The 24,207-nt window shown below is 39.1% G+C and overlaps 1 protein-coding gene across 5 annotated transcripts; it reads right to left on the reverse strand.

Moving 5' to 3' along the window:
- Positions 1–6,873: 6,873 nt before the first annotated feature.
- LOC131258384 (uncharacterized) lies at positions 6,874–22,356 on the reverse strand. 5 transcript variants are annotated; one of them, XM_058259693.1, is made up of 7 exons: positions 22,062–22,356; positions 21,900–21,956; positions 21,744–21,820; positions 17,841–17,903; positions 9,509–9,553; positions 8,837–9,149; positions 6,874–7,508 (listed from the first exon to the last, which is right to left on the reverse strand). In XM_058259693.1, the coding sequence occupies exons 5-7, from the start codon at positions 9,527–9,529 to the stop codon at positions 7,207–7,209; spliced, it is 636 nt and encodes a 211-aa protein (XP_058115676.1). In that variant the 5' UTR covers positions 9,530–9,553; positions 17,841–17,903; positions 21,744–21,820; positions 21,900–21,956; positions 22,062–22,356; the 3' UTR covers positions 6,874–7,206. The 5 variants fall into 5 exon arrangements, with proteins under 5 accessions (XP_058115676.1, XP_058115681.1, XP_058115677.1 ...); XM_058259698.1 differs by lacking the exon at positions 22,062–22,356 and having other exon boundaries at positions 6,874–7,331; positions 7,420–7,508; positions 21,900–22,051; XM_058259694.1 differs by lacking the exon at positions 22,062–22,356 and adding an exon at positions 21,568–21,618 and having other exon boundaries at positions 21,900–22,047.
- Between the last annotated feature and the right edge of the window lie 1,851 nt (positions 22,357–24,207).

A 24,207-nucleotide genomic window follows, 5' to 3' on the forward strand; every position in this document is an offset into this window, starting at 1 on the left:
ACCTGCTGTGTTGCAGGCAGGGCGATCCGTGTAACGTCCCAACTTTGCATCTCCACCATTCAAGACAAGGCAATCTTAGCCGTCCATTCTAATGGTGGTTTAGGTTTTCCTCCCTTAAGCAAACCAGAAACACCGACCGGTTTTAGCAGTGCCCACGGTTTATGAATACCCCTCATCAACAGAAACCCTAGCATTCAGTCGATCCCGACCGTCCATTCCCATCCCTTTCTTTCATAAATATACCCTAGAACCGTGTTCAAGCAACACCTCCACCTTTCTTGCAGCTGGGGGAGAAAACCCATCCGAAAGCTTCTTCCTTCCAACCCATCAATGAAACTCCATTGGAGCTTCAACTTGAAGCATCCCCTGGCTTTATCCCACCAAATCAGACCATCCAATGTAGTCGGATCTGAGAAAAATGCCCCGCATCAAGATCTGCCATTAATGGTCGGTCTTCTTCCTCGCCGAACCATGGTTCCTGTTTTGCTATAGGCCGAGTTTAGGCTGAGTCAAGCAGGGTCCATTGCTACTGCCTGATTTATAGCAGATCAAGGGTAGTGGGAGAAGAGGAGATAGATGACGGAAAGAAGGAAGAAGAAGGAGAGTAGGTGCGGCTGTTGCACCACACCCAGTTGCGCTGCCGCACTGCACTGACCCAACTGAGTTCGGTTTAGGTTGGTGTTCTTGCTGACCAGAGAAGAAGGGAAAAAGAGACGGAAGATAGAGATAGAGGAAATAGAGAAGCAGAGACGACAGAGAGAAAGAGAGAAAGAGAGAGAGAGTATGGGTGGTGCCGCTGCACCAACTCGACCTAGCCGACTCGAGCTCTGGTCTGGTCCAGATATTGCTGGACTGGGGTTGTGAGAAGAAAAGAAAGGGTGATAGATAGGAGAACAAGAGATAGAGAAGAAGAAGGAGAAAGGAAGATGAGAGAGAGGGGGGAAATCGGATTAACTCGGTTCCAAACCGAGTCAACTCACCGAGTCAGCCTGCTAGTCCATTGGCTGGGTCGAGTCCAGGGGTTGCTAGACCTCTCAATAAGAGAAGGAGTATGAGAGAGAAAATGTAGGGGTGATGGTTGTGTTGAATCAAGTTAACTCGGCTCGAACCGAGTCAGCTAGGAGAGGGTTTCCACCTCTTTTCATTAATCAGATTTGTCATCATTATTAGTATCGTTATTATTTTCTATCTAATATTTCAATGATAATAACTAAAAATTTCAAATAAGTACTATATTGTATTAGTTAGTGTTGTTGGCTATACTTCTATTATTAACTATCATCAGGATGATTACTATTAACAAGTTACGCTGATATTAATTATTATGGACGAAACTACCATTGATGACATTAGCATGGTGTCCATCACTTGAAAATACCATCTCTAATATAGGTTATACTATGTATTACAATTGTAATACTTACCATGGTCAAGTATTAGTTATATTATTAATATTAAAGTTGTAATGACCCAGAAAATTTTGTGCCAAGACCCGAGTACTACCTCTATTTTCGTTAGAAGCTATTTGTGGGTTAATTAGTGCTAAACTCGATTGCTTGTGAAATTAGCATCAATCACTTTGAATTTGATCTGCAGGACTCAAAACCTGTAGAATAATTAGCACTATGTTACTCTGAAATCTGGGATTCAACGCTAAATCCAATTGCTCTTGGGAATTTTTGGAAGTTCTGGATCGGACCTGGACCGCACGTCGAAAGTCCGAAAGCGATGATCTTAGGCAGTTATGGTTACCATGTTGGACTTGACAATCACCTCAAAAATCAAGTCCAGATGATGTCCTAGGTCGATTTGATTGAGTTTGGAGTGAAGAGTGTGAGACCGATGAGAAATTAAATGTGATTTTATGAAATCTGAGTCGTGTTGCTTGCGCGACGATTTTAAGCAATCTGACCGTTGGATTCTGACCCAATTTCACTCTCGGATCAGGGAAGATGGCCCAGGCATGTCATGATGCTTGTGGACTTGATCGAGTTTCGGTGACCGTTGAATTGAGTGTGGTTCGCCATGGCTGATCTGTAAATCCGATCGGTACGAAAACTCAGTCTGACCTAAATCCATGGTCAGTGAGCTTAAGTCCGACTGCACGTGAAAAAAGGACCACCAGAAGTGCTCCGTTGGATCGTGAGAGGCCTGTTTTGGTTATAACCAAAGTATTCCTTGGCCCTGGGGCTATTTTCATCAATGTTAGGCCTATATAAAGACCTTAAAACCCTCACTCTCTTTTCCATACGAATTTCCTAACCCTAGCTACGAAAGAGAGAGGAAAAGAGAGAGAAAGTGAGAGAGAAGTTGGTGAATCATTGGAGATTCTTTCTCGTTACTCTACATCCTTAAACCATCACTTTTGAATCGTTATTCCGGCGATTCTAAGTTCATCCTTGGGTAAGTTCATCTAACCCTAATCTGTTTTAGAGCTTAGAATAGTTTATGTGTTGTTGTAGCTCATTTTTATTCTTGCCTAGGTTATCTAGTCGCCGTTGACGAAGACATATCGTCTGAATCAGTTCGGTGCGCTATTTCTGGTTTAAGGTGCGGACTATATTCGTATAGGTTATAGTTTTCAAGGCTTTCAATGTCAAATAATGGTTTATTGTTGTTATGGGTGCAATTTCACATGCCAAATGCTATGTTTATTTTGCGTTCCTGATATGCATGTGTTATATTGAGAATTGTGTATTCTATGTATATGTAGAAAGTATCGTATACGTATAAAATATGAACATATGTTTGCCATGATTATTTGTCGTGTACTTGTGCTAAATGTATGTGTGTCAACTCCTTGGCAAAAGGAATTATCCAAATGCGTGTTTTCCAACATATGTTATGTATGTTGCACTATATAGTCTACGTGTTTGTAGAAATGTCTGAATGGTCTAAAGTGTAATTTATTATCCTATTTGTGGGCATTGAGAAGCGATTCTCAACTCTCCTATTGGTGTGTATGATTTCCTATATGTAAGTCATATCCTTTTTTGTTTAATTTCCAGTATTACTTATGTGTAAATCCATGTTAAGTTGATATTCTTCAAATGCTCACATACTATATGATGTGAATTGTTGTTCCATTACTATTCTAAATTATTGATATGAATATCTATTATAATGGAATGTGTTTGGGACTATGGAATAGTCCAGGAAATCGGTAATTGGCCTTGAGTTCGTGGCTGAGGTTGCTTTCGCCACAAAGGACGAGATTTGACGAACCCGAGTCGTATTAGAGTTGTCGGCAGTGGTTTAGCCATTGTGCACTCTATGTCGTTCAACCCAACGTGCGCTCGTGCTAGTCGAGTTCGTCAAGTAACCCGATTATCTGATGCATGTTCACCATGTATGGACGCTATTGTATGAATCTAGGGTACCAAACTTACCGATGAAATCCTGTTAACCATGGTACCTTGATCCGCTAAGACTCATGAGCCGGACATGGTGGTATGGGACACCGTGGTCAAGCTGTTGGCCTACGCTAGGGTGACGAGCCTTCCCGTAGTGACCAATGAGCAACCAAACTCGTGAGCCGATTATGGTGGTATGGGACACTATATTCGTGTTGTCGGCCTACATTGATTGGTGACGAGCCCTTTGTAATGACCTCGATCATACCTGGATACTGCATTAGGGCGACAAGCCTTAGAGTAGTAGCGAAGGTATGATAGGCGTGCATTGATTGGTGACGAGCCCTTTGCAGCGACCTAAAATCATATGATCATATGAGATTGCCTAGGACTGACAACCCTAGAATGGATCACTGTGTGGAAATTGATATGAGGAAGGTACCTTAGCTTCCCAATCCTGCTGTATGAAAAGGACTAATAACAACTTGTAATCATATTCATACACCGCATTGCATGTGCCTGGAAGAGGTGGAGCACTTGAGGACGGTTGTCATGCGTAACGTAAGATGAAGACGCTGAGGGTGTACAGGCGAGGGCATGCATCATTCTACATACATCCTTGCACTAACAAGAGTAATTAGGACATGTTTGATTGTTCTGCTTTATCATTACTGCTTGATTGAATTGATAACATATTAACATTTACTTTATTGTTCCACTGAGTTGATCACTCACTCCCACGTTCTGGGATGGTGTTTAAGCACCAACCAGACTCTGTCTTAGATGCAGATGTTGATGCGACCCTTGAAGTAGAGCAGGAGTTCGAGGATGATAAGGCCGCATTTTCTTTTATGCAGTTCTCAGGCAGGTTCATGTGAGCCATGTCCTGATGCGCGGGGATTCTAGGTTTTCTTTTGGAATAGATAATGTCTTTTGATGCGTGTATTTTTGATAGCAACACTTGTAAATATGACCTGGTATGTATACGTATTTCAGGGACTTGCACATGTACACATATGTTTCTTTAAGTCTTCCGCTTGCGTCTTTCACTTATCCCTGAATTATGTTTGCAGTTTGACTTAATCTATTCCATGTTTTATGTACTCATACAGACAACATACATCCATCATTAAATATGTTGCATAAGTGATGTTTTGAAAATCGGGAGCTGAGTTATACTCGACCCCCGAATTTCAGGGTGTTACAAAAGTATAAGTAGCCATATTACTATTAGATTATTTAAACTACTCATACATCCTAGTTCTACTCCTAGAATTAAAACCCTAAGATAGATAACTCAAACCCTAGGCGATGATCTTAAACCCTAGGTAGTATGTAGAACTTGGATCTAATTGTATAAGTTCCTGATTTATGATAGGGATTGATTCTAAGGAAACACGCATTCTCTAGCAACACTGGTAGGCAGTTCAAAGTATAAGGTGATGATTCTTCCCCTTGAGCTTTCCATCTTCTCATTAGCTTAAGTTATAGTTTTTATTTAAATTTATATTTGATATCTCTCTCTTATAATCACATGTGTTAGCTGGTGGAAATTGAATTGATATATTGCCTGCTTAATGTTCATCTTGTATATTTGTTCATGAATTATTTGTTTATTGCTTATGGAACTTAAACTAGTACATCAGTGGGTAACCCTCACTTATAAATGTACACCCATACTTGGATGTAATTCGATTGACGATGATTGCTATGGACCTTCGATCTAGTGGTTATTGAGTGGTGGTCCAGATGGATCATTGATGTGGGCCTACCATCCAGGATTGTTGTGTCTAATGGTTTTTAAGGATGATCTTTATCGTATGGTTTTGATATTCGCCCTATGTGGCATATTTTGATACTCGCCCTACATGGTTTTGTTTTGATATTTTTCCTATATGGATTCGATGTTTTATACTGTGGAACCATGCGATGGTAAGCCCCATATATTGTAATATGATTGACTACTAGTCGATGAGTTTCCATTGAACATCTTAATATGATAGTCTCATGGGCCGGGGATGGTGGTAATGAGACACTATGCCCGAATCGTTGGCTTACGCTGGACCATGTGCTCCCCGTAGTGACCGTGAGCGTATTTAAATTGGCTGATTGTAACTGGACTAATAACGGTTTGGCTAATCATGCATTCATAACATATTAGCGATGACGGGTGGCTATTCTGGATGCTGTAGCACGTGCCCTAGAGTTGTTGGGGTATCGTTTCGCTAGCTCCCAGACCACCGACTATCGACCCCTGTCCGATTGGATGATTTTTCCAGGTCGATGATTGCATGGGTGACGAGCCCAAGTCCGACTAGATGTGCGTCCCCAGGTCGATGTGCATTCATGCATCTATGTATTTTAAAAAATTGCATCATGTGTTGTTTTGATTGCCTTGTTGTTTTATAACTATGCTTACCTAATGTGGCGGTGTGTAATCTTGAAGGGAATTCACACTGAGCTGGCCACTCATCCATCAAATATACAACCGTACAGGTAGTGCAGGTGGCCCCTTATATTGGTGAGGAGCAGACTATGGTTGACAAGGGTGCATGATTCTATTTGCTAAGAGTTGCTACAGGATTTCACAGTTCAAGATTGTTGCAATTTACCTTGTTTCACATGTAATATTATTTCATTTTGTATTCGTGAGAATGGGGACATTGGTTTGTATAAGTCATTATGGGCAACCACTTATATATTCTAAATAAAAATTGAAACTTCCCTTTATGCTTACTTGTCCATTCTACGCTCATCTGCTTACTCTGATGAAAGATAAAAGAAAAATATATACTCGACTTGACTATCCTTTAAAGTTAACACTCGGGTTTTTGGGAAACGGGTCGTGTACTCGAGTCTTGAAAACATGGAGCATTACACACTTTCACCACCCACTAAGCTTTCTATAAGCTTATGCACGATAGATGCGTGCAGGTGGCGTTAGGTTGCGGCAGCGTTGAGCTTAGAGCATGCAGCGGACCTCTAGAGCTTTGATTTTGTCGTATGTATTTCTCTTTCAGCATTGTATTCAAATGTTTGTATTAGTGGATATGTGATGATGATGTTTCCTTTTTTATTTGGGTATACTTGTGGTTATGCTTCTTACGAGATAACTGTACATTGGAGAATCCTCCTTCTAGGATCCCAGGATCAGAATCTGGCGTATGCGCACTGGAAATCGAGAATGGGGTACTACGGAGGCTGTCGGCACTGGATTCGGCGAATCGGGAGTTTTGGTAAGCCAGGTTTCCAAGTTTGGGGCGTGATACAAGCCATCCAATTTTTTGCACTTAACCGTTTCTATAACATTTTCATAACCATCTAACTGCAGATCATTTATCAGATCACCTAGTTAGGAGGATTTGTGTAGCATAGTCCATCTATGGCCCGTTGTGACCCAATCACCTAACCAGGGTCCTATTGGTACAAACTTGGAAGCTTCAAGAGACCATGCATATCAATGGGCCAAGGATCATATAATTTCTCAAAATTCAGATGCTAGACAAAGCAAGCATTAGAGTTGAATAAAAATCCAAGCATTTGATAGATAAACATCATCCAAAGAAGTACCTGAGAGAAGAGCCCTACTCTGTGAAGGACGTGTGAAACCAGCATACTACTACAAACCAATTTGAACAAAAATTCTTCTCCATGTAAAAGCAGCTTTAAACAGCCAAATAATATTGGAAAACTCATGATAGAAACAATGTCATAATCCTAGCCTCTATGTTGGTGATATACATATAAGTAAATTGCTCTTCTTTGTGGCCCAAATAATCTCCTTTGAAGATGAAGAAGCAAGTGTTTGAGCAGAAAGTTTGATTTCCTCATTTAAAAGAGTTCACGGCTATCCTCACAAGGCATCAAGCTTCAAGGGCATGGAAACACACATTGGGCAGGGCGGGTCCCGTCTATCGGCCTCGGATGTTCTCTTCTCCAAGCAATCGGCATGATAAGCATGACCACAAGCTAAAATTCCTATGACGGAGAGCTCAATGGTCGACATTGTGTTGCATAGGTTACTAGATAATTTCAGTTTCAATGGCTTTGAACATATTCCACATACCATGTTTGCAACATCTGATGATGCCGACTCCATCACCAAGGCATTGGACCTTATTCTTTGAGGCCTGAAGAAAGCTTTTCCCCTACTCTCTGCATTTCAAGTACAAAAAATGACTATGAGAAGTGTTAAACAAAGCTGTCCCTAGATGAATACAGTAGATGATTAAAAATTGCCAGCAGTTCAGATTCAACATACAGATGTGGTCGCGTAATGGGTGGACCAGACCTAATCATTGGTACAAGCAGTGTTCATAGTATCAGTATCATTGCATGTATCCCTAGCTGGGGATCGGAAACATGTATCGATATCGCCAATATCATCGCTGATACCCGGAAATGTATCGTTGACTAAGGGAAAAATTGGGGAAACATGAGGAAATGGTGGAATTTCTCAGTGAAACTTCAGGAGATGCTAAAAAACACATATTTGCATATTTGGGAATCAAATAATTGCAAAAAAGATGCATACATAATAACTTTCTCTTTAATGGGGGTCTAATAGCATGTAATGCGGACTCAGGGAAACATTAGAGAAACATGGGGGAAATTGTGGAATTTTTCAATGATAATTTGGGAGATGCTAAAATATACATATTTGTCTATTCGAAAAATAGTGAAAAAATAAGAATATTTGCATATTTAGGAATCAAATAATAAGTTTCCCTTTAATGGGGCCTAAAAGCATGTATCATTGACTTAGGGAAACATTGGGGAAAATGGTGGATCCATCTAACCATCCATGCATGCATGCACATACATAGATACAAACATACATGCATGATCCATCTATCCATGCATGCATACACACATATACATAAACATGATATAATAAACATACACACGCACATATCCATCCATCCATCCAACCATGCATACATACATACATCCACGATCCATTCATCCATCCATCCATCCAACCATGCAAACATGCACCCATAACCAAAAAAAAAAAAAAAGAAGAAGAAATGAAATGAAATTGATTTTTTTCTAATAAACAGATATTTGGTGATATCGATACATTGGTGATCTTATAGAAATATCACCAATACATTGGTGATATCGATACATCGGTGATACAAGCGACACTTGAAATTTACACAGCCGAGAATATTGACAATATCAATATAATGGCGGATACTTTGCGATACATCGTAGATACCTAGAATTTCTAATACTACCAATGTTATTAATATCACCGAGCTAGAGATACAAATAATATCAGGGATATTATGGATAATATTGGGGATACTCTGAACAATGGGTCCAAGTAATCTATACTTTAGAGCCCACCTGATAGCTGGGGCATGGATCAGCTGTTGTCTGAGTGCAAAGTGGACAGGCATAGCCCTGTGTAAAGGTGCATATGGAAAGGTGCGTGTGGTTTTAGAAGAAAATGAAACTTGATGCATCTAGCATACCTTCATGATACCCGGACTCCGAGTTGTAGTGACTATTCAACTTAATGGAAAGCCTTTCATCACATAGTGGCACAACAGTTTTACGAAGTGAACTTAGAATATCAATACTACTACTTGAAACTCGTCTGGAATACTGATTTCCGTAGCGCTGACGTGCACGTCTCCAGAACATTGAACGGCTGAAATTGGAATGATAGCGTGAAAGTGAAGGGTAGCCATGTGGAAGCTTCATAGTTCTCTCTGTTATATCTGTAACGGATAAGAGAGATTTTGCTGCACCTGAATCAACTGGTGAAACAGCCTGGGAAGATTTCTGCATATAGACATAAAAAGAAACTATAGCAGCCTATTCTGCAATCACTAACATTGTTGTGTGTGGATGATCAATAGAACTGAAATGCAATTCATCCAATTCTTTACAGATGAAAGGAGTAACTGAAGGTGGCACCAAGTTAATTCCAACTTGGGTTTGAAAAAATAATTGATTGCAACTTGGGACCTGGCCCTCGTAGAGAACAAATGAAGCGATCCCACTTCAGACATTTGCTTCTTAAAGGAATTTAGTTATTGCAATTTAGTTCAAGTGAAAATTCAAACATTGCCTAAGAAAAAGTGAAAACAACTGAGAACAAAATTTAGGATGAAGATAAATAGCTAACAGAGCCAACTAACCTCTTTTGATGATGGATCCATTTGCCAAGGAGTTGGATATGTTGACTGCAATTTTCAGAATAAAAAAGGGTCAGCCATCCTTAGATCAAATATGTGAAGTGTTTGATTTGTATTTCATCATGAATACTCAAAAAGAATACATGTGGCCTTTACGAATGTTCCAAATGTTATATGTTACATATCGAACATTGTTCAATAAATGTTAAGTTTTGGTTTGGAAATCAATGTCATCAAGGCCAGTCACCCATACACAATAGTAGAGAATACATAAATTGACATGAAAAAAGATATCCAAACAATACCAAAGTACTAGCTCTTGTAGCACTAACAAGAGGCTCATCTACAAAGGGGAGGAGAAAAATGTAATTGCTGAATGCATATTGCTCTGTTTCTCATATCAGTATGGGGTTTCCTGGTTGTCCTCTTCAGTTCATTGCAGGCATAAGTTCCATTCCTGTCTCTACAATCCTGGAACACACTATCATTGATCAACAACCTTTCCTTCAAACCAAATATATGAAACTTTTTGTAGTGAAAGGTAGAGAATCTACGAAGCAAAACACATTCACCAAAGAGGAAAGTATATGGTATTCAATCTCCGAGAATAGATATCCACCAACCCATCTAGCATTGAGCATGCAAAGTCCTAAGGCCAAAAGACTCTACACACTTGACAATTCCTAGAGAGTTTTTTCTATGTACCCCCTACCCCTTTTTGCACGGAAGGGGAAAAAAATTCTCCTTTTGCATATTTGCAAATTCCCACTGCCTTGAGCAACATTGTAGAAAATGACTCATTACATCACAACCGTCCCCCTTATTTAACCCGGGTTAGCTTAAAGACAAAATGACCATTTTACCTCCAATTAAAAGAGTAAGCAAATGAGTTTTTGCATATACCGCCCACTTTTCTTTTTCTTTTTTCTTTCTTTCTTTCTTTTTTTTTTTTTTGCTATATAAGGAAAAAAACTGCTTTTGTGTATTTTTAAATAGGGAGAAAGACCTATTTCCAACTCAAATACAATATGAGGTGTCCCCCTCATTTGAGTTTTTGTTCAAGTCCACCCAAGTTTCCAAAAACCCTCCTTACACGCCCCTTTACCGTCAATGGAAGGCTCTCCACTTATCAATTTTATATTTAGCCATTTCAAAGGTCAAGCCTTCAACTTGTACCAACTCACTCCTATTTGGCGTAATTCTTGGTCTCCCTTGCACATGATGAAATCATAAAAGTCTACTTCCCCTCATCTTATTACGTATTGGTGCTAATGCATTCATTTCTAATTATATCCTTCCTCGTCTTGCCACTCATCCATATCAACATCCTCGTTTCAGCAACAAACATGTTGTTCCCTAACTGCCCAACCTTCTAATCCCATAAGGCATGGCTGGTCTTATAGCTATCCTATAAAATTCCCCTTTCAGTTTGAGAGGAACACAACCATAACATAAAACGCAGAGGCACATCTCCAATTTTTACCTCCCAGCTTGAATTCTATAGGCAGCATCCTTCTCAATCTCTCCACTCTCAAGCATTACTGACCAAGGTATCGAAAGTGGTCATTTTGGAAACATTCTTGGTCAACAATCTTAACTAGTTCCTCCTTTTTCACTCCATTTGTTACTATAATTGCACTCCATTTACTCTGTTTTAATCTAACTAGTTTTAAACCCTTTAGGTTATAATCCCTCCATAAATCTAGCTTTTGTTTACGCTTTCCCTCATCTTGTGAATCAAAATTGTGTCATCTGCGAACAACACACCATAGGATCTCTTCATGCAAAATCCTTGTCAAACTCATCTAGGACCAATGCAAAAAGGCTTGGGTTCAATGTTGACCCCTGGTGCAAGCCTACAGTAATTGGGAACTCACTTGCCTCTCCACTAATGGTCCTCACATTTGTTACCACTCCCTCATGCATATCCTTAATCATGTTAACGTGTCCTCTTAAAGCTCATTTTTCCCCCAACACCCAACAAATGACTCTCTAGAGACCATATCTTATGTTTTTTATAAGTTAATAAAGACCATGTAGAGATTCTTCCTCCTCTCCCTATATTGCCCCATCAATTGTCTAAGTAGGAAAATAGCATCACTGGTAGACCTACCAAGCATGAAAGCAAATTGATTTTCCAATACATTCAACTAATGCTTCAATCTTCGCTTGATCACTCTCTCTCAAAGTTTCATAGGATGGCTTATATCAAACCAAATTAATGGCAAAAATAATAATAATAATAATAATAAACCACCTAGTTGTTTTGTAGATTGTGGCCCACTTGAAGAGTGAAATTGAGGCAGGACAACTAACCACTTGCTCTAAAAGCTCAAACTGATAGAGCATAGCGAATCAATCCCTTTATTTCATAGCCCAGGCCCCACATCTCATGGATTAGGTTCTTGGCTGAACCCCCCCCCCCCGTGGGCCCATGTGGGGCCCACTTCACATGGGTTCCACTTCACACAAGCCATCCGCCTCACACGGGCCGCCCACCCTGAGTGTGCCCCTACATCTCACAGGCCACCCCGCTCAAGCCCGGTGTGAAAATGCCCATGCATTAATCATCCCCGATGAGGAATCTCGAACACGAGACCTCCTGCTCTGATACCACTTTGATGCAGGACAATTAACAACCTTCTCTAAAAGCTCAACTGATATAGCATGGCAAATTAATCCCTTTATTTCATAGCCTAAGCCCAAAATCTCATGGGTTAGGTTCTCGGTCGAACCCCCCTCGTGAGCCCCACTTCACATGAGCCACCCGCCTCACACGGGCCCCCCACCTCGAGTGTGCCCCTGCATCCCACAAGCCACCACACTCGAGCCCAATGTGAAAATGCCCCTGCATTAGAAATTATAGAGTTTTTAAGCAAAAGATAAGCATTACTTCCAACCTTATGGAAAGCTCAAACCTCACACATGTATTCAAGTGTGGTATGCACACGAAAGAACCAATAATTCTCTCTTCCTTTCTTTAGCCATGTGTACAGTGTTGCCTCACCACATTTAAAAATGTTTAAGTCTAACACTTCCACAAATAGTTCTTTACTCATATGCACATCTATAGAGAAATCAAGCTTGAGCAATTGGTATATGAATGGAACTACCAAGCCGTGAAGCCATTTTGATCCAAATGGGGTCTTTGGTAAGGGGATTAATGCAGGGGCATTTTCACACTGGGCTCGAGTAGGGTAGCCTGTTGGATGCAGGGGCACACTCGGGGTGGTTGACCCATGCGATTTGGGGCCTACGGGGGAGGTCTCGTGTTCGAGACTCCTTACCAGGGGTGAGTAATGCGCATTTCACACCGGGCTCGAGTGGGGTAGCCCGTGGGATGTGAGGACACACTCGAGGTGGACGACCCATGTGATTTGGGGCTCACGAAGGGGGTTCGGCCGAGGTACTAACCCATGAGATGTGGGGCCTGGGCTATGAGATAAAGGGATTAATTTGCCATACTCTAACAGTTCGAGCTTTTAGCACAAGTGGTTAATTGTCCTGCATCAGGGATCCACTATCACACGACTTATTTATCTTAGCTGAGGAGGTGTTAAGCAGTGGCATGTCTAATCTCCTCCAATCCCACATGCCATCTGCGAACGGTGTACTGACGTTTTTTAATGGATCCAAGGTCACTCTCCGCCTAGTCATGCATTTCTTGGAAACCTATGAAAAGTTTTCTGGTCAGCCAAGCAATAAGCACAAGAGTGGTTTCTAGGTTATTAATAATGCATTGCAATCAACGGTGTCATGCATTGAAGGGGTTACAGGTTTTCACTGGAGCCACTTTCCAGTTAAATTCCTTGGGATTCCACTTTATATGGGTCGCATTAGACAAGTTTTTACATCAGCCATTGATTGAGCATTCATCTCATCATGTGTTGAGGTGGAAAGCCAATCTTCTTTCGCTTTGTGGCCGGTTAATCTTACCGATGCATGTCTTACAAAGTGTCATAATTTTCTTATTATCGCACTTATTTCCATACAAAGGAATTTTATCAGTCACTAAAGCTGCTTAAATATATATATATATATATATATATATATGTATATATTTATATATATATATATATATATATATATATATATATATATATATATATATATATTATGGGGGGAGATAGTGATCAATGTTTTAAATATCGATGATATTGCCCGATATATCCCACGATATATCTTGTATCCCACATGTGCGATATAAAACGCATGGGTAGTGCCGATATATCCCACATGTTCAATCCGGTGAAAATTTTCAATTTCTGATCCCTTTTTTTTTGTTGACATTAGAGTAAATCAATGTCAAATGGTTTTAAATCTATTGCTTCTTCATGTTTTGCATGAAAAATCATGGAGTTGGAGCTTTGATTTTGATATCCATTGGTTCTTCATCCATGTTTGTTTCGAAATTTTTCTTCAACTAGCTATCAATTGAGACTAATTTCGCAGCATTTAGAGTATTTAATAAAATAATCATCACATACACTCTAATTTCGAAATTTGAGTGTAGGTGGTCCGATTTGAGAAAAAATCAAAATTTCCCCAATTTCTCCCAAATTGCTTGCAATGTTGCACTCCAAACATGAAATCAAGCATGTATGAGGGATGATCTACTGATTTGTTAAGTCCTTGTCAATTTTCGGAAAATAAAACTCAAATTTTAATTAAAAATTACTTTTTTTAAAAAAAATTTCGAAATTTCCCTTCGACTAGCTATCAATTGAGACTAATTTCGAAGTATTTAGGAGTGTTTGATGAAATGATCATCACGTACACTCTAAATGTTATGCATTCAATTTGAATATAGTTGCATTAGTTCATTCAGACAATACATAGATTAGGACCCTAGACAAAGAAAACCCATTATGTGTATTTCTTTTTTGAGATGTTATGATTCAAACGTGTGAATTAAGGTCGTTTATAACAATCCCTGAAGTTTCATTGAAAAATTCAACCATTTTCCTGTTTCCCCATGTTTCCCAAAAAGTGCAATAAATTACCTGATACAAACGATATATCTTGTGCGATAACCGATACATATTTGTATCCCAAGGATGCGATATGTAACACGATACCGATATTTCGAGCACTGATAATGATTATGGGCAGCACCATCACTGGGTGAATTGGAAAACTGTTTGTGCGCCAGTGGAGGGTGGTTTGCACCTGCAGCAGCTTCATGATGTCGCTACATCTTTTCACATAAAGCTTTTGGTCTTTATGAAATCAGATTTTGGGCTCTAAATGTACAAGCTAAATATATATATGAATATATATATATATATATTATTTTTATTCGCTGGATGTTCAAAGAATGTCTGCTGCATCTAGATGTTGGAAAGTTCTTTACAGCCTTCATCTGACATTGTTGTTGTCCTCCAAATGGATGGTGGGGGTGGGAAACATAAAAATGCCGGATCTATGGTGGGGGAATTAGCCACTGAAACAGTCCATCACAGATACTGTGGAAAGAAACTTACAGGTGAATCAAGTTTTACAACTGAATGGTGAGTGGAATAAAAATATTTTTTCTGCTCCCATTCCACATCCACCTGTATAGGAAATTGTACAATCTGAGATTCCCCTTAATGCTTGTTTAGAAAAACTAGTGTGGACTAGGAACAATGATGGTCAATTCACGATTAAAGCTACTTAGGTGTTAGTTCATCATCACAGTCAGCACATTCACTGATGAAAGTAGATTTCACGTGAATAAATTCCACCGTTGGCGCCTTCTTCAAGCATGCTTTAAGAAATTGAATTTCAAAGGAAATCAAGTCCTAAGGTGAGGCATTCCTATGGTATCATCATGTCTGACTGTCTCTCATGTGCCTAGTTTGGGTAGTTTGGCAGCTAGCTTACAGAAGTTCTTTTCCTATATCTTCAATACTCCGTTCGCTCCTGACTTGTCTTCCACTGATCACAGCCACAATTGGTTTGGAAGAGCTTCTCTTGATTCTACTCAATTCAAGTTCTGTTTTGTCAAACTTTCCCTTTCTCTGTTGGGAGCTATGGACTGTAGTAGGTTTGAAGGAAATATTTTGTTGTTTTCAGCAACTGTGCAGAAATGTGACGAATATGATTATGGCAGCTGAGTGGAATAAATCTTTTCATTGAGAGTGCAGTCTTGTGGACATGGACATCCTTCAGCTACCCACTAGAACTATTAAAATCCGACAAATGTTGCTTGTTAAATGGTGATTTCCCGCTCCTGGTTTTCTTAAATTAAACATTGATGGTGCTTCCAATGTTTGAAATATCGGTATCGCATTACATATCACACCCCTGGGATACAGATACGTATCGGTTATCACATGGGATATATCGGTTATATCGCATAATGTATCGTTGTTCTTAGAAACATGGGGAAACATGGGGAAACATTGGGAAATTGGTCAAATTTTTCAATGAAACTTCAGTGATTGTTAAAAAATACATCAATACACACTTATAAATCAAAACATTATAAAAAAAAACAAGTGCACATAATTTATATGTATTATTTAACTGAATTGATACAAGTATATTCAAAGTCTATTCATATAATTTATAAATGTAAGAAGACGTGTGGAAACACAAGCAATACATTCAAAAGCAAAAGAAAAATCACTGGATCAGGTTACATATATGTTTGAATTTATGTTTGGATGCAAAGATTGCAACCGATAATAGGTTTTCTTTGTATGGGGTCCTAATCTGTATTATCTAACTGAATTGATGCAAGTATATTCAAAGTCTATTCATATAATTTATAAATGTAAGAAGACGTGTGGAAACACAAGCAATACATTCAAAAGCAAAAGAAGAATCACTAGATCAGGTTACATATATGTTTGATTTTATGTTTGGATACCAAGATTGCAACCAATTTGCAAGAAATTGGATTTTTTTATTTTTTTCAATTTTCTGCAACTCGGCCCATCTCCTCCAAATCTTGAAATTGAAGCTCACAATCAATGAAAAATCATGGATTTGTAACAATATGACACTGATTTAACATGATTTACTGGAAAAAAAAAAAAAAAAAGGGATCGAAAATCGAAAATGCTCACCAGATCAAACATGTGGGATATATCCCACTACTTGGGCATTTCGTATCGCATAGGTGGGATACAAGATATATCGTGGGATATAGCGGCCGATGTCGTTGATAGTTAAAACATTGGCCTTTATTAATGTGGTGCCCCACACATGCACAATCACGCAGATCAATGTTTGGAGCACCATATAATCAATTTTGATGAGATGTGGATGGGACCGCACTTGCAAATTGAATGGCTTGATGGATGGGCCCCATATCTACATCTACAGTAGTCAGGTGGGGCCCATCCATCAATTCTAATGACTGATGTATCAAATCAGACTTGCAAAATAGCACGGGTCATGTGGGGCCTGTTAGATGGGCCCACACACAATGGCACGGGTTATGGGGCGCTCGTTGAGTTGCCACATGCATGCAAAAAGACATGGAACCAACATGCATTTAGCCATGGTGATGTGAATGGGCATGCAGGCACAGTACCACAGGTTGATGTGGGGTTCGCTATATTAACTCTAAAGGCTTTTTTTAGGGATCAGCTAAGCTCGATGTTGAAAGGCATGCTATATTATATACCATTGAACTAGTCTTAAACCTATATCAAAACTTAAGATGAATGATACATAAGGCAGAACCATACATGCATAGGGCCCATAAATGATGTGTGGGGTGTTTGACAAATCTCGTTGTTTGTAATTTCTCGACCCGGGAACTTCAAGAGAGATTTTCAGATTTTCATGTTTTTCCAAGAAAATCTGACTACAAGTAAAATGTTAAAAGAAAATATTTATTATCAATTACTAAATAATTTTTAAAACTTGAATATATAAGTATAATCTAAATTATTAACTTTAATAATTTTTCTGTTAAAATCGTGATCACAATAAAATTGGAAAAAGTTAAGAACCACCAAAATTTTGAAAAATCTCACAATATTTTCATGATAACATCATTTAATCAAATTTCCATCTCACGAGATTTTCAAAATCCCGGCGAAATTTGTCAGGTGGTAGTCTAGGGAATGTTTTGAAATTGAAAGAGAACAAAACAGCATGTTTGCTCGGGATTTTTTCATAGAATTAAACCTCAAGGGTGGAGTTTGAACAAATTTCAAAGGCAGGGAATATTTACAAAGACACAAAAGGCAGGGTTTTTTCTTGAATAGAAAAACGCAAGGGGTTATATGCAAAAATCTCGTTCCTGAAATCACAGCATATATGGTCCTTCACTAAGAGTCAACCATATCCTATCTAATCACATCAATGGAGTTACCCTATAGATCATAATACTAACTTTCTGAAGATGAGTTTATAATATCAGCCCCATCCAAAAGCTCAGCAGCTGTCCTGCTAGAATCTGCACCACACAAAAGCCATTAAAGAGACAAATTGTAACAACACAATTAGGCTAGTCTTTTACTCTTTCTATGATCAAGCTCAAGCTCAAAAGGGAAAAAAAAAAACACACAAAACAATATAAAAAGGCATCAATGAGCTCAATGTCTAATATCTCCCTAGTTCAAAGATAGTTGACTCCATGATATTTAAATAATAATAATAATACACTATTGCAAATAAATCTAGAACTTTATATCCTTAATCAACGACCATCTCTCTTTCCAATTCATATTTTAATACAATGAATATACCTCTCCCTAATAGCTTCTTCAAGACTTAAGCCCATACATGCTTGAATGAGGACACTACATTGTCAACAAAGGCCTTTCAAGATGAATTTTGGCTTCTTCCTTCAAATTCTTAATTAAGACTTGAGTATATCTTGTAGCATGGATTGTTGTTGAATTATTGGGCTGCTTGCATCGTGATTCATGATTCATCAAATCTGGACCACTCAACATATTGTTTGGACCTTACATTTCTGCTATTTGGGAACCATTTTGGATCTTTTATATGTATATTTTTGGCCACATCATGGACAGCAGCAGATCCAACTCTGGCCCATTTTGCTCTTTTGTCAAAAACCAATGCTGACCGTGGGTATGGGCCAAATTCTATTATGAATTCTTGCTTTTCAGAGTCATTGTTTTATGGTAAGGGCTGTAACTCATTTGGGGTCAAGTCTTGACCCTAGCATATTAACCATTCATCCAACTGGTTTAGGGCCTAAATCTGGGTCAATTATGTTCCATGATCTGGCTTGGACTCTGGGCGCATGAATACATACTAAAGGGTTGATCTTGATAGTTGAATTTGGTCTAATTGTGCCCTCTAGAACTGGATCTGATTGTAGATAATACATCAGATCCAACCATATATCTCAGCCAGTTTAGACCGTTGGTCATCGGCAGAATCTAACCATTGATTTTGATTATCAACATTTACCATCAGTCGGACCAGATTAGTTTGCCAGGGGCAGTATCACAAAGCAGTGATAGATACCAAACCCAAGGGTGGAGTCAATCATGTTAGTCACCAGCCTTAATCATAACATTTTTCAGTTTTTGGACTCACCAGAGTGCATATGGTCATTTTCATGCATGTTTAGGATCGCATTAGGTGTTGCCTAAGACATTGCAGGCATTCGCCCCATTGGTGTTAGTCATATGAGCGAAGTCCATCTTGTCTAGAGGTGTTGCGTCCATTCTCCATCTCAACCCAAAGGAGGGGGTCATGATGATGCACCAGGTTTCTAGCTAGAGCTGGGGTAGGCCCATTGTCACTCTAGGTAATCTGATTGAAAGCCCCCCAATCAATCAGATGATGATTCACATGACCAATTAAATATGCATTCCGCTTCCTTTTCATGCTTAATAGATAGAATAAATAGATTGATATCAGAGTGTCTGTTCAATTTCAGTTATGAACCTTTCTACCATTCCAAATCAAATTAACAACATACCTACACTGACTGGTCTAAATTACCAGAACTGGAAGGAGTTGATGGAGAGAGCACTTGGGTGACTGTACCTGGATTTGGCTTTACAATAGGATGATCTTGTAAAGGCCTCTGGTTACACGACAAAATTGAAGAGAGTGAAGTACAAGAAATGGTAACACTAGAATCAAATGCATCTTGTGATAATGATGAAACACACCATTTCTGGAACCATCCGAGGTGCAATGCCCAAGAAGAAGAATGCCAAGGTATTCATAATGGAAATTAGCGCAATTTGGTGTCTATTTCATTTTGGACAAGTTGACCCAGTTTGCACCGGATTTCTCCCCAAATCTCCTAATCACGGGGTCACAAGGACCTTACAACTTTACATTCAATAATGGTAAGTACTTGCTATGATTCAAATGTTATTAGCACCGACACTTTAATTAATAAACTTTACTAGCTAGACTTAGACACCTAATTTGTTTCTTCTATTGATTCCCTGCATGTGAGTAGTGGTGGCACTAAGGTAATTTAAAGAATGAGAATTCCTTCATCCTATGGCATGGGCGATCAGGCACATTTCTCATGAAAGAATAGAGAGGCTTGTGTGAGAAGGATTTCTAGGCCTTCTTGACTTCACAGACTTCAGAATCTTTGTAGACTGTTTTAAGGGAAGACCAGAGGAAAGAAAGATGCCACTGGAAGCATCAGACTCTTGGTGAGGATACAAACAGACATTTGTCGATCATTCCTCACTGCCATACTGAACTAGGCATAAGTATTTTATCACCTTTAAAAATGGCTATTCTTAATATGAGCACAGGTACCTTATAAATGAGAAATTAGATGCCTTGAATGTATTTAAAATCTATACGGCTAAAGTTGAGAATCAACTCGAAGCAAAGATCAAGGTCATCAAATTTGACAGTGATAATGAGTACTACACAAGATATGATGAATTAGGCATCATCCAAGGTGTTTTTGCTAGATGCCTAGCAGATTTTGGCATTGTAGCTCAGTACACCATGACCAAGACACCAAACCAAAATGGTGTAGCTGAAAGACGTGACTTCACTCTAAATGATATGGTGAAAGAATGATTATTTATGTGACTTCACCAGAATCATTGCACAATAATGCAATAAAAACCGCAATCCACATCCTAACCAAGTCCCTATCAAGGTCGTATATAAACCTGATTTTAACTGCAAATTGGGAGAGAGCTCAGCTACAGCATTTTTGTGCTTGGGGTTATCGAGCAAAGACTAAAAATCTAACTACAAGAAAGAAAACTTGACCTTGGGATCATAAGTTGTTTCTTTATTGGCTATCCGAAGAGATTAAAGGATTTCGTTGCATTTTGTTGCCCTTTAGGATTGTGGAAATTGGGAATGCAACCCAAGGATTGAGCGTGCTGATGAAGCTCTCTATTATGTGACAGTAAACAGGACTCGGGTCGCACACTCGTCACCATGTTGTGACGTGGAATCCTAGACAAGTTTGGAAATATCTACATGTCTGGAGGCATATATGAGTGAGAGTATATGAGGGCTCATTTAGCAATGTGGATTTGAAATCCTGTGGAATTGGGTGAATTTTAGTCCGAACAAAATCGAGTGGATTTGAAATCATAGCTTTGTGGTGGAAGTTCAAAAAGAGCTCTTTTAGAGTTTTGGATTCATCTTAAATCCAAATCCCTCCAATTCCTTGTTACCAAACAACCAAAAAACAGCAAATCCACACAAATAACTATGGTTCCACATTGCTAGACGAGCCCTAATGAAAGGACTCTCTTGAGAGTTCTTCTATATGTTGCAAGTCTTGGTACCAATCCCTCTCGAATAATAACAAACACTCCATTCTCATTTGCAATTGAGATCAAGATGCAGAAGAACTTGTTCACAGATCAAAGCTTCAATGTGCATTCATGATAGTGCATCAAGGCACAGGCATGAAACCATCAATATCCAACTTGTAACAGAGTCACAAAGATCTTGGGCGATGCATGAAAGCAAAGATTATCACTATCTACAGAAAACGTAGAAAGGAATTGTATCAATCTAGGGGGCTCGATGTAGTGGGCCCCATCATTATAGGCCATGTTAAAAAATCACATTTATTAAACCCTCCTAACCAAATTAGAAGTTATAACTGTTAAAAATTTTGGTTTCCGGCATACCCAAGCTTGAGTCATTCCGTGGGCATCCTGTAAGGTAGTAGCCACAATGCTCTACCCAAAAAAAATTAAAAATAAATATTTTCTACAGGCCAATGACCAGATGGTTAGGATCATCGAATCTATGCATACTTCCAGAAATCGTTAATCCACATTGGGGGAAAGTACATGGACGTTACCAATTGAAATATAACGCTGCCAAATGTGTTATCCCAAAGATGGCTATACCATCTTCCAGCCCTACCGAGTCGTCTCCCTGTTAAAAAATATCAATGACGAGAAAACAGATTTTAAAAAAAAAAAAAAACCGAAATTTAGAAAGGAAGAAGACGAACCAGAGAGGAATGAAGAAATGGGAGAAATTCCGAATCTTCTTTCCTAATTCCGTCCAACTAACAACAGCAGCAAAATAGAAAAAGAGAAGTCATTTTTTAGGGTTTTTAGAATCTGGTGGTTTTGACGAAAGAAGAGAAGAAGAAGAAGAAGAAGAAGCTGACCTCTTCTTGAATTTATTTACAGCCAAAAGAAAAGGGGAGAGAGATAGACACACAGAGCGTTTTTGAAAATGAAGAGGCGGGCGTAAGAAACGGCAAGGCAGTGGCTTTTAACTACCATCCACGTCAGCTATTTCGAAACGTATTCCTCCTCTCGCGCAGCGGCAGGTCATTTTGTCACGGTATAGCACGTAGAACGGGAATACGATGGCGCCATCTCCCCTGACCGTACACGTGGCAGCGTTTCGTTGCCATTTGGGACGCTTCATTCATTTTCCAAATACAGTGCATTGCAGATGGCTCAAAATAGAGTAATTTCCAACTGTACGACCCATGTATGGCCCATCAACCTTTTGAAGCCCACCTCCCAAGAATAAGCCCCGGCTGTACGGCCCCATTTCCCAGGTCGAAATTGCCCCTGCTTTCTTTCCGGAAGCAGATCGCCTGGTGCTCGAAGACCAGCGCTGACGCTCCTCCAACTCCGAGTTATACGAACGGTTCAAAAGAGATCAAAATTACATGGACCCCACAGTTATGTATTTATTATATCCACAACGTTCATCCATATTTTGAGATCATTTCGGAGCATTATCAAAAAGAAAAAATTATATCCAAAGATCAACTGGACCACACCATAAAGAGCAGTGGGAAAATTGATTTTCACCGTTAAAAATTTTGTAGAGCCCACCATAACATTTATTTTCCATCCAATCCATTCATAAGGCCACAAAGACCTGGATGAAGAGTAAAAACAAATTTCATAATGATCCAAAACTTCTTGACCCCTAAAAGGGTTTCAATGGTATACGTCCAATCCTCCACTGCCTTTTACAGTGTGGTCCACTTGACAGCTAATCTATCTTATTCTTCGTCCCAAGCCTTAATACGAGTTCACCAAATAGATGGACGGTTTGGATATAACAAATACCTCATAATGGGACCCACAAAGAGCGGTAAGGATCACAACAGGAAAGAGGGAAAAAGAAAATGTAGCTAGCGAGTTGGGTCAATAGCTACGGCTTATAACCGTAGCTATAGCCGTTGTAACTTGCCCCCCCCCCATTTTTTTTTTTTTTTTTTTTTTTTTTAATGGAGAACTTTATTCTACCTACATTTTTCTCTGATACATATTTATATAAATATGTATATATAAGCACATAAAAAAAAATTCTCACTTTTTTTCATTTCTTTCTTTATTCATTTATCAAGAATAACTTCTAAACTAAAATTACTTACTTGACTTACGATATATGATTTTGGGGTAGAAGAAGCTACTTTAGCCAACCAACCTAGTTATTTTTCAAGATTCCATCAGTTCGATGGTCAAAAATCTATTTTATTCACTTCGTAGTCAATTTCATTCACTTTGCGGTCAATTTTATTCACTTCGCAATCAATTTCAATCACTTCACGGTCAAATATCTTCATTTCATAGTCAATTCCATGCATTTCACGGTCAATTCCAGCGATTCCCCTTCACTTCATGGTCAATTCATTTCATTTCACGGTCAATTCCCTTCACTTCACAGTGAATTCTATGCATTTTGCGGTCAATTCCCTTTACTTTACAATCAATTCCATGCATTTCACGGTCAATTCCAGCTATTCCCCTTCACTTCACGGTCAATTCAATTCATTTCACGGTCAATTCCTTTCACTTCATGATCAATTCCATGCATTTCACGGTCAATTGCCTTTACATCACAGTCAATTCAATGCATTTCACCATCAATTCCCTTCACATCACCATCAATTCCATGCATTTCATGGTCAATTCCCTTCACTTCACGATCATTTCCATTCATTTCACGGTCAATTTCGACGATTCCCCTTCACCTTACGGTCAATTCCATGCATTTCACAGTCAATTCCCTTTCACTTCACGGTCATTTCCATTCATTTCACGGTCAATTCCGGCGATTTCTCTTCACTTCATGGTCAATTCTCTGCATTTTACGGTCAATTCCCTTTACTTCGCGGTCATTTCCATGCATTTCATGGTCAATTCCCTTCACTTCACGTTCAATTCCATGCATTTCACGGTCAATTCTAACAATTCTGCTTCACTTCATGGTCATTTCCATGCATTTCACGGTCAATTCCCTTCCTTTCACAATCAATTCCATGCATTTCACGGTCAATTTCGGCG

The sequence above is a fragment of the Magnolia sinica genome, chromosome 10, assembly GCF_029962835.1.
Source record: "Magnolia sinica isolate HGM2019 chromosome 10, MsV1, whole genome shotgun sequence".
Lineage (NCBI taxonomy): Eukaryota > Viridiplantae > Streptophyta > Magnoliopsida > Magnoliales > Magnoliaceae > Magnolia > Magnolia sinica.

Coding starts and splice junctions, on each gene's coding strand:
- LOC131258384 (XM_058259695.1), bottom strand. CDS start 9,529: ATGGATCCATCATCAAAAGAG. Junction 9,150..9,508: donor TGGATCCATCATCAAAAGAG/GTTAGTTGGCTC, acceptor GTCTATATGCAG/AAATCTTCCCAGGCTGTTTC. Junction 7,509..8,836: donor GGAGTCCGGGTATCATGAAG/GTATGCTAGATG, acceptor CTTGAAATGCAG/AGAGTAGGGGAAAAGCTTTC.